At 36.6% G+C, this 11,941-nt stretch overlaps 1 protein-coding gene across 1 annotated transcript; it reads right to left on the bottom strand.

Moving 5' to 3' along the window:
* Positions 1-9,555: 9,555 nt before the first annotated feature.
* LOC131689508 (basic helix-loop-helix neural transcription factor TAP) lies at positions 9,556-10,895 on the bottom strand. The gene has a single exon (XM_058974646.1). It carries the CDS (start codon positions 10,769-10,771, stop codon positions 9,584-9,586), a length of 1,188 nt encoding a protein of 395 aa, XP_058830629.1. The 5' UTR covers positions 10,772-10,895; the 3' UTR covers positions 9,556-9,583.
* Between the last annotated feature and the right edge of the window lie 1,046 nt (positions 10,896-11,941).

Here is an 11,941-nt window from a genome sequence, read left to right as displayed (position 1 = left end):
CGTGAAAATAGTTTTTACGGCGAATAACCAGGGCTCCAATCCAAAGAAGAATCACTCCACAATGTGTCGAAAGAGATAATTTATTTTTAATGCGCAGCATCAAAGGTCCAGCGAGGGCCGGGCATATATCTAAAAGTAAATTTACCTGGGTAAATTGATTGAAGCACGGGCCCAGTTATCACGTCGCTTATCGTCGTTACAATATAGTCCAACTCCTTTAATATAAAACAGCGTAACCACGTCCAACGCTGACCTCGCATGCATTCAGTACTGGTCATCAGCAAACATGCAGTTGCCTTTCGTGTCGAATAACCAATCACCAGCACGGCTCACGTGGCTCACGAACGTAGCAGAAAGTTACAACGATTGGTGTTAGAATCACAAAAGAAAATGTCCAGCGGCTGGACGTATACTAATGTTCCACTCACCTAACTGGCTGTAGAAAGACACTCCAGTGATTCTACCAATTTTGCAACTCCAAAACGTGTCGATGGTTCCACATGTCCATTGTCCAGCACTAGCATCGGTGCTATGGTGAATTCACAATGGCGCGCAACTATCGTTTCCCTCAGGATGAATTGATGGCGGTGTTATAGAACAATGGGTCTCGTAGTTTAGAGATGGCTGCCTTCCAAGCGTGGTTCCCTCAAATCAAACCTTCGTCATGCAGTGTAACTCCAGTATCTGTCCTTTAAATCCTCCCGTGGTCTGGATCCGGTTCGAAGGACCAGCAATGTTGGGGATCTAGCTGACCTTCGACTAACCTTTAGTTTCCTTCGATATAGTGGACGATAATGCGTGAACCAGTTCCGTCCTGGTCATGCCCTTGGCGACCAATCTGCCTGGAGTTCCGGACCTTCACCACACGGCGATTAAAACATGCATAGACGGATTGCACTTAAACACATTTATTGACCTAACTTTAACATTTATTACGATCTAATTATAATTAATACACATTAAAAAACAGCAGAGGTTCAACCTCTGTGCAACCGATAGCGATCGTGGGTTGTGAGCGACTGACTCACTCGATCGCGGACGATCGAGATGATCTCCATCCCGATGATTCCCTCTTTCTCTCTCGTGCTAGACCGAGACGACCCGTGAGGTTATGTGGGTCATCAACTCCGACATCATTAGTCTCTTTCGCACCAGCGATCCATTGGCTGCGTACTTTAACCGTGCTGTGGGTATTAGGGTAGTCTTACAATCCAACAACTAGCATGTTCTGACCAAGTATAACGCATGAATTTAAATAGCCGTTTCATCGTAATAATGGACTTTGGACAAATCCTCGGTCAAATTTAATTTAAATAAAACTATGAATCTTAGTGAATTTCACTTATTTTTGTATTTTTCTCATATTCAGTTTTAGTTACTGTAATTTGCAAACTTGTCAATTTTCACTCCATGCATTTCGTCGCAGAATCGGCTTATTTTCTGTAATTTAGAAAAATACTATTTTTCGTTCTTTGAGAAATATGTGCATCGGACAGCAATTGAACAATAATCGTACAGAGAGTTTAAAAGTTTTGTAACTATGTTGCATAATATTTCAAAATACAAGTTTGAAATGACTAATAACATCAATTCTCATAATAGTAATGTATCTAGACACCCAAACATCTTAATGTGTGCAAATCAACACATTCTATCATTTAACTACACACTATTTAAAATTCGATACATTATAAACGTTATTGGCATACACTGGAACCATTAAATCTTCATTCGTGAAAATTTACTTATATTTAAATTAAAATGTCGGCCATTTTGCATCCGCCATTTTGAATTTTGAAAATCTGGCATCAAAATCATAATCTGCGCCTCAAAAAACCGTGGTATGCACCTTTACAGGTCAATCAAAACCATTTTGGACTTTTGGCCAGGTTTTTGGGGAAATCCGCCACTGTGAGATGGCTAGACCGAATCAACCAAACTTAGTCTCAAATGAAAGCTGTTGGGTCCCAGTCTAAGGGCAGATCACTTGCGATGCATTTTTAAAAATCAGCTAAATTAAATGCATTTCTTTCCATCAAAATAGAAATTCGTAATGTATTTTGCGTTGCGTGCAATGTATTTTGCGTTGCGTGTAAGACGTCAAAACCCTACAAAAAATCAGCCCTACATTCAACAAAACGTCGAACAAAGTGAATCAGCGTAGGACGTTTGTTAAACAAAATTTTCTGCGAGGGAGTGCAAAGTTGATGCAAAAATGGAAATTAAAGGAATTTTATCTAATTTGATGTAAATTTGTTATACATTTCTAGAGTGATCTGCCCCTAGGTCCCAGTAAATGGCTACAGTTAACTCTCTCTATGTCGATATTCTCTATGTCGATATTTTTCTCTATCTCGATTATTTCGTAGGTCCCTTCAGATCGCACGTATAAAAACTCCTCTATGTCGATATTTTCTCTATCTCGATATCTCCCTATCTCGATGTACCTAGCTTTATATTTGCCTGCATCTCTCTCTATGTCGATGTGTTTTTTTTTTCTCTCAGGACATCACAAAGCATATGCATAATGAAATAAAAAATTGTCCTATATCAATATTCAGCATGTAGGGGCAGTAAAGACATGATTTGGGGTAAAGTGGATATTCAATGTTTTCCTACCAGACTTTGTAAAACGCATTTATCTTAATCTGCATATATCGAGGTTTTCTAGAAATTATGCATTTTTAGGTTCAAAATTTTAACTTTAACGTGTTATAAAAATATTTAAAATGCAGCCATCTGTAGCATGGAAATCGTTCTTCGTCGTCAAAACAATCTCAATTAGGGGAACAAGGAGAGACTTGAGCGCAGAATTCTATTATTGGCTATGACGTGTTCAATTGGGTTCTTAAAAAATTTTCAAAAATATTTTTATCGTAGTTTTGGTCCGTCAAGGCAATTTTTAAAGTTTGGAATGATTTTTTTTTCCTTATAGAAAAAATTCCGTATTTAATAAATTTGCGTTAAATGATGTAATTTTGTATCAAACTTTGTATGGACATATCTACTCGCCTAATAATTACTTCTAAAGTACTCATACATTATTTTATACTTTATGAACTAGTGAAATGATTTTACATAAATCGGAACATTGAAATAGTTATTACTAAAATTTGCACGAGATTGAACGCAATAATATATATTGGGGAGACTTGACCAAGATTTTATGGGGAGACATGACCAAGTGGCAATAAGCCGAAGAAGTTTTTCTGATATTTACTATGCTGTCGTACCTACTGTCAGTGCTAATCACGTCACAAAAAAATCCCACATCAAACATCAGTCAATATCTTTTTGTACTAGTAAATAGAGGTGTGCCCCACGCCGCGCACAGTGGTCGGAAACGCCAGAAACGTGAACTTAATTCACTAGAGGCCAAACCATCGAATATATTCACAGGGTGTCTTTGGAGGAATTGTTCGTATGAATATTCCCCACAAGCTGATAATAATTTAAACTAGGCATGGCTTACTATGATCGAGCTAAAAAAAATTAACTTTTTATACTGACGAGGTAGAAAGTTGGTGTCTTCGACAAAGTTTTAGAAATGCTCATTGTGAGAAATTTTTTTGAAGAACTTGAGCTTGTAGGATTTAAGGTTATCGATTTATAAGGCGTTTTTTAAGGTAACCACCTTAAATCTAGTTTTTTTTAATATAACTTTTTTCATTGTGACTTCTCGTGCAAACTATGTTCAAGACAAATGTGTAGGTATCAAAACTACATAATATTGTCGAAGACTGTGTGTAAAAATACTCATTCGTTTCAAAGTTATTGAGGATTTTTACATTTTTTACGCCAATTTCAACTACGTATAAGAAAGAAGGTGCAAACCAAAATGCACGAACAGGCACTTCTTTAACTATCTAAACTATGCACAATAAAGCTAAGAAGGTTTGGTGCGTGGCACTCTAGAACCCTATGAATAGGGTAAGCTTACTTTATCATGTTTTTTTACTTTTTCCATACAAAAATCAGCAAATAATTTTTTAAAAGTTTTTTTACCCCAATTTTTGAAACTCTTGGTTTGGTATTCAATTATTATTTTATTATTTTCATTTATACCCGAATATTTCAGATTTTATAAACGTGGGAGCAAAAATGTAAAGTTTTTAATATCATTGGAGATCCCAAACTACTATATACTCAAATCGACATGTCATAATGAATTTAGTGCTTACAAAATGTTGTCATACCATTAATTACTAAATTTTACGGAAAAAATAAAAAAAATTTTTTTTGCTGATTTTTGTATGGAAAAAGATATGATAAAGTAAGCCTACCCTATCCATAGGGTTCTAGAGTGTCACTCACTATGAGTTTAGAGTAAAATGATTTTTACTCTAAACTCATAAAATACTGATTTGTTATACTTTTTGAGTACATTGTTCGGTTTTTGGGTACAAAAACTACAAAAAACCAAAATTTAACTTTACCTGATTTTTACGAAGCTTCGTAAAGTGTCTATTTTTTATAAAACAAATAAATCTCAGATTTGAGCAAGAGTAATAAATTACAAGCAAGTTTTTATTTTCCTTTAGATTGGGATATGCTAAATTTAGTTTTAGGAGTTTGTTTATTTTTAATATTTTTTTTTTGTGAAACTAGTTGGCAATTATTTCAAATTATTTTAAGCTAAAATTCGCAACTTTTTTTTTATTGTTCAATATTCCAACGTGTTAAAATGGATGAAACTTTTTGTATATTGATAAAACGCTTAACCAAAACAATTTTAGTAGTTTTAAAGGTTTTCAGAATCTTTTATTCTAGTTGGACGCAAATTATACGAATTTTGGTTACTCGAATTTCACAGTACATTGAAATACTTTGTATAATACTAATTAACATCTATTTAACAATGAGTATCTTTCCAGAATTAGTTTAAACAAACATTTGAATGAAAAAGCATTGACATCAATAACTTAATGTTGGTGAACATGCAGGTTTTCAAAGTCACCCCGGAACACGAAAACGGATTTCAATTTGAAATCATTTTTGAAAAAATAGCTGTAAACGGACAATTTTAGGTAAAACCGTCCAATCTTGTTCTCCATACATCAGTACATGGTTTAAAAATATTAAACTTGAAAAAAATTTGGTGCGTCTAAAAATATGTAATGATAACTTCGAAAAGTGATCAATGTCACCCCGGTTTACGGCAGTTGAAGTTCGTGTAAAAAATGTAAAAATCGTCAATAACTTTGAAACAAATGAGTATTTTTACATACAGTCTTCGAAAAAAATATGTAGCTTTGATATGTACACATTTGTCTTAAACATAGTTTGCACGAAAAGTCGCAATGAAAAATGTTATATTAAAAAAACTAGATTTAAGGGGGTTGCCATATGAAACGCCTTATAAATCGATAACCTTCAATCCTACAAGCTCAAGTTCTTCAACAAAATGAGCATTTATAAAACTTTGTCTAAGACACCAACTTTCTACCTCGTCAGTATAAAAAGTTATTTTTTTTAGTTTGATCATAGTAAGCCATGCCTAATTTAAATTATTATCAGATTGTGGGGAATATTCATACGAAAAATTCCTCCAAAGACACCCTGTGAATATATTCGATGGTTTGGTCTCTAGTGAATTAAGTTCACGTTTCTGGCGTTTCCGACCACTGTGCGCCACCGCCGCGCCGCGCCGCGCCCCGCCGACGATTGCATGTAAAAATAGTAAGCACATCGGCGTGACGCCGGCGTACCGCCGATTCCTAGCTGAAATCGGCGGCGCGGCGCACACCTCTACTAGTAAGCAAAGTTAGTAGTAATATGGCTGCTTTCGTGACGTGTTATTATGCAATGTAAGCAGTACAGTTAATCCTTAAAAGGAAATGCATTAAACACAGTCAAAATTCATGAAATGCAACCCTTTTCTATTTTTTACTGCTACCTAATGACCTCGACAATATGGAAAAAAAAAGGATTACAGTATTATTTGTCATTATTTTTTGTTCTGATTTTTCAAAATTCCCTTGGTCAAGTCTTCTCAGGCTTTGGTCAAGTCTCCCCGCAGTGGGGAGACTTTACAAAAAATAAATCTCAAACTTTTATAACTTTTGAAAAAGTAAATTAAAAATTCCGCAAAAAATTATGAACACGAATAATACCTTTTTACATTATATATCTATGACTTTGGAAGGATTGAAAATTTTTTTAGAGATTTATGCAGTTTTAGCTGAAAACCTGGTCAAGTCTCCCCATGTTCCCCAACATGTGGGGTAGAATTATAAACTGCAAATTAAATAAGGGATTCCTCCTCAAACAGCAAACTTGATGTTTTGCAGTGCGAGTGCACTTTACCTCGTCGTCTACTACCCTACTCCTCCCAATACGAGCATCTATCTTCATTTTCCGGTATGCATTATGATGTCCTGAAGGAAAAGTTGTCTCAAAGAAAATCATTGTGTTCTATATGTCGATCTCTCCCTATGTCGATGGTCCTTTCAATATTGACATAGAGAGAGTTAACTGTACAATACACTCATTTGACTGCTATTGAATTTCATTCAGATCTGACTTTTGATTCCGGAGTTACTACGGTTACATAGGAATTTAAACCGAACTATGGTACCGGGCATATTCCAGAATTAAAGTCACATCGGATTCGGTGATAACTAAATCCATTTTCACCAACTAGGCCTCTCTCACATCCTATTTTACAGGTATAAGGAGGGGAAAGGCCCTCTCACTGCATTCCAAAATATGTTATACGAAGACAACATTCAATTCATGCTGATTTATCCACTTAAATGTTGCTCATCAGGTTCGTGGCACTCGTGCCCTTGTAAATATGTGCAAAGTGTAATAAGAATGTAATAGACATTTTCACAAATATATTGAATATAACTTGCTATTGGATAAATGAGAAAGGCACAATTACACCATTAGGTGGATTAAAACTGTTTTTTTTCTTTCTATTCGTTTGATCACTTTTTCATTCTGTTTATTCCATTAATTCTGGTTGTTTTAAGGAAAAACGATAATGGTTGTGTTCGATATTATACTATGTAATGGTTATTCTATTGTTGAACGAACCATATTGGAAGTGGTTTTTAAACATTTGATTGAATGGCTGGCAAAGGGTACACATTTAAGCGGGTACCCATTATATGAATTTGATAATTTTGTATCTATTTTTTTTAATTGTGTTTGATTAGTTGATTTTTTATTATTTATTCAGTTTATTCGAGGTTCTATTCGTGCTGAACTCGAAACTGCGTTCATCTAACCTCGAGTTTGGTACCAACTTTGCGTGAGTTCTGCAAACTAATGAATGATCCGTAAGTGATATGTGTAAGAAATGTCTCATCTTACTGTTAAGTGGATTGATTTTTTTGAATTCATGCATGTCATATCTACTTTATGTGAAAAAATGCTACGTTTTACTTTTAGGAATAAATTTGATCCCTTTTTGAAAATTGTCCTGAATAAAATGACGAGTAGATTACTGCTACATTGTTGATTAAAATTACTGTGTATATTCATATGAACTGTCGAATTTATTTGGTTCATTTTATACTTCTTTATACTTCAGCTTTATGCTATACGCAAACTTATTTTACTTTGCCATTGATTTAAACGAACATCGTAGTTAGTAGTCCATGCTTCTTAGTTCGTTTGATAGATCATATCATATTCATATTCTGGCGTTCAATGCAATAACGTTAATACATATAAATAATATAAAAAAAACCAAGTGATACTCAATGCCATCAGGAAACTAAAAACCCAACTTCTGCTTTGAGGATGAAAGATTTTTTTCTCTTATTGAAAGAACCCCTGAGGTGTCAACCGACGGATTATTCGCATAATCAGACCGACTGATGCAGATCTACACAATGGACAAGCAGGCACAAAATGCCGAGGGTCGTATCCTAAATGCAGTCGAGTAGGGTGCCCTGCCAGTCCTGTCCGTCACATTCTCTGGCGGTTCGTGTGCTTGCCGTCAAGGTTGTGATTTTGCTTCGCGCGTGCGTTGCTAGTTCAAATGGGTACCTCCCGCTTCCCGTGTTTCGTTGTTTGTTTGCTCCTGTAATTGTGATGAATTGGAACCGGGTGAACGATGAGAATGGGTAGATTTGCACCGGGGCTTCGGTTTTGTTGTTGTGACGTGAAGTTGGGCTACGCGAGAGTGAGTGCGCACAAAACGGACGATTTGAAAAAAAAAAATAACATAATTTCTAGTGCTAGCGTCATTGCTATGATGGATACTGGCAACACCGGTACCACCCCTTACAACTCGAGCATCGGATCACTTTTATGTTCGCTCTTTTGCATCCTATGTAAACAGATAAAATCCAATGAATTTTTGATTCGCTGATTACGCTTGGTTGGACACTTGAGCAGCGGTGCTTCTGTAGATTTTAAAAGTTGGAAAGATTGTAGTTTCATTTGTGTACTCTGATACAAGTTCTTCGATTTTTTGTTATTGTAAACATTATAAACAAGGTGGGGTGAGCTGATGATCAGGCGGAACTGATTTCACCGTAACCGACTACGATTCGGACGAATGCATCGGAAAGGTCGTTCCGTAATTGCGAAGGACTGCTTTGGGTGAGAAACGGGTCGTTCGGAAGTCAATGATCACGCTAGGCTAATTACTTGAATCAGTTTTATGTGTTTTATTACTGAATAGATAATACTCTGAAAAGTGATACAAAATATAGTTTCTTCTGAGCAAAAAATATGATTTATTTTTATTACTAATACGTAATCTAACACGTATCAAAAGGCATCATGATAATTTTTCAAAAATCTATTAGGATCTATATAAATTTAAACTCCTATTAAATTTTTCCCATGATGTGATTTCCGAATTGAGTCTTATGAAACACTTTTTTCTGATTTATTCCGTTTAATTCCATCATTTTTATAAGAAAGAGGCAAAAAGGCACTTTCATACGACAGGATACGTATTTCGGCTACGACTTAAAGCCTTCATCAGTGTTTGTATCAGTATTGACAAAACACTGATAAAGGCTGCTATTCGTAGTCAAAATATGCATCCTGTGATATGAAAGTGCATTTTTGCATTTTTCTTAAATATAGTGGAATTAAACGGAAGAAAAAAGTGTTTAATATAACATTCCACTAAGTCGCTCAAAAACAGTGCTTTTTAGAGAGACTTATGAGTAAATGAATCAATTTGGAAATCACATTATATACAATCGAGATTTCGTCTTGTATGACTAGTTGTTTCAATCAGTCCATTATAATATCCGATGAAAATATGGCACTAGAGAAAATTTTCGAACAAATCCATTCAAAAATTCATTCGAAAATTATCAAAATATGCTGAACTAATCAGCATGAAAAGAACAAGTCCATGGTCATAAGTTCAGCAGTGTATTGCTTCTATATACATGATTGAGTTGTTTTTAATTTAAGATTTTATGCAATCTAAAATTAAAAACATTCTCAATTTAAATATCTGTAATATATTCATTATTCTAATGTTTAATTATAATTTCACTAATTCACCTACATGAAAATTATCACCAGAATTTCCGTTATGCACGTGCATCTACACCATAATACGTAAACCTTTTTAACAGAACATGAATCTTAACAGTAAAAACTACAACTGAACCGGATATGTGTCACAAGCCTTCTTGCAATTATCACCCGTAAACCCAATCGGTTCACTGTAACCAGATGTATCGGACCAGGGTGGTGTTTGACTATAGAAACTACTTCCGTAATGCAATCCGGGTTGCTGAGAATGCTGCATCGACATAGACTTAACATTGCTGCAGCTCGGTGGCTCTGCCGTCGGATAGGAGGAGGAACTATTTAATTCCGTCGGAAGAGATGTGTTAAGATGTCCGCTGGTATGATAGCCCATACTGTACATCGCCGGTGAATAATTTTGCTGTGGACCAACCGAGTAGCCCGCTGGAGGATATGTTTGGTTGAGATGGTGATTTTTGTAAGTAGCATCATTGTAGGCAGCATCGAAGGCACCTCGGAACATTTGATAGTTTTGCCTGGAAAAGTTGGGATGGTCGTAATCCTGGGTTTCGGCCATTGTGATTCCATACTGATGCATGCTGCTGTAGAATTCATTGCAACTGAATCCTGGATCCATGTAGTGTGGTGGAGGATTAATGAACATGGCATCGAATATTTGTTTGTTGATCTGCTCTCCACTTAGAGTTAGACTTTGGAGTTTTTCCAGATCTAGGTGAACATCTTCATCGAGTTCCAGTACATGAACTAGTGAAAATATGTAATTGTACGCGAACCTTAATGTCTCGATCTTGGTTAGTTTGGTATCCTCGGGAAAGGTCGGAAGAGTTAGTCGTAACCTTTCGAGAGCTTCATTCAAATTGTGCATGCGATTTCGCTCTCGATCATTTGCTTTTATTCGACGGACGCGCTTGATCTTCATCACTTGTGTAGGACTCCGATTTCGTGTGATTCGACTTTTTCCCATTGCGTACTTTCGTTTCGGTTTTTGTTCCCCATTTGCGGCGGCAGGTTTGGTTGGTGTCGAGGTCTGTACGCCCAAGCTGGGATTGAACTCCGCCGATAGTTGTTCCAAAGCTTTGTCTTTGAGTGATTTGCGTCCGCGCTTTTTAGGAACTTTCGGTTCACAAGACAGAACTTGTGTAACAATCGTTGGCTCAAAATTCAGCTTGCGTGAGGCGAAACTGAACGAGATATCACCGTTGGATTCCAAACTCTTCTCAAAACCACTGTCTTCCGAGATATATTCCTCGAAATCGTCAAAAGAAGTTTCATCAAATCCACAGTAGGATGACATCTTTTGATTCTGTTAACCTGAGCACAACATATACTGTGTCTTTCTCGAATCACAATTTGTTCTTCATAATCCAATAAATTGCAGATTCACGTGTACTTTGTCCAATTTGAATGACTCCACTGCGATGTAATCACTGCCGCTATCAAACACCAACTGATTCGTCTACGGCTCCTGAATAATATTATATACGAAGGATCTACAACCAGCAACCCCTAGAGGATTCCTTTTCGACAATTTACACTTTCCGACTATTTACCATCCCTTTTCCACTCGCTGAAGTGCCCTTTCCTCCTTTGCACTTTTTCATTCATTCTTTCTCATTCACTCCTGAGTGTGTGCAGCGAAAAAGGCTACCAGCAAAGAGGGATTGATTCTTCCTCCCTTATTCCATTTTCCATGGAAAAGCGTTTCGTCCTGCTACCGACGGCGCCCTGCCCAACTGGTGTAAAGAGTTCCGAACATTCGTAAGTACATTTGCGTTGTTTTCCTTCGGATGCGAAATCTAATTTTGACCAATTGGGTGGTGAGGAAAATTTCGTTTTGATGTGTTTTCTTTCCAAGGGTGCTTTGAATGCTAATCACCAAACACTGCGACCGGCTATACTTGCCCGGTCGGGCATTCAAGTCATTTATCAAGAGTATATGTTTGATGGTAGGTGTTTTAGACTAGGACTCGTGGGCAAACGACGTGATGAGAGGCTTGTCTGTAAGTTCTTCTTCAAAACTTTCTGCTAATCCGTTGGGAGATAGAGAAGCATGATGAGGCTCCTTGAGTGAATTTTCCGCCTGTGAGAGGGGGGATGGGGTGTTTTACGTTGGACGGGCTTGTAGTGGATCAATGGGGAAGGACGAAATTACGGTTTACAGCGTTTGTCGGAACAGTGTGGGGTTGGAAGTGTTTCTTTGATTATTGATAAATGCTTGTTGATAATTGTTTTCGATAGCAATTTGTACAGTTATGCTTAGGCAGTGAAGACCCGATTTTATCAGCCCCCGATCTTATCTACCCCTGATTTTATAAGCTTTTGACCCGATTTTATCAGCTTCATATGAAGTTGAATTTGAGTAAATCCTTTCTTGAGCATATTTTTCTTATTTTACAGATCCGAAATATGTAAAAAAAAATGTATTTTGCGCTGTCAGACCCCTTTAAGGGTAGTTTAAGCTAAA

The sequence above is a fragment of the Topomyia yanbarensis genome, chromosome 3 (genome assembly GCF_030247195.1).
Source record: "Topomyia yanbarensis strain Yona2022 chromosome 3, ASM3024719v1, whole genome shotgun sequence".
NCBI classification, from domain to species: domain Eukaryota; kingdom Metazoa; phylum Arthropoda; class Insecta; order Diptera; family Culicidae; genus Topomyia; species Topomyia yanbarensis.
The sequence above is the reverse complement of the archived record's forward strand: the minus strand, read 5'-3'. Positions and strand labels throughout refer to the sequence as shown.

Excerpts from the sequence above, each read along its gene's own strand:
- LOC131689508 (XM_058974646.1), bottom strand. The coding sequence starts at position 10,771 with ATGTCATCCTACTGTGGATTTGATGAAACTTCTTTTGACGATTTCGAG.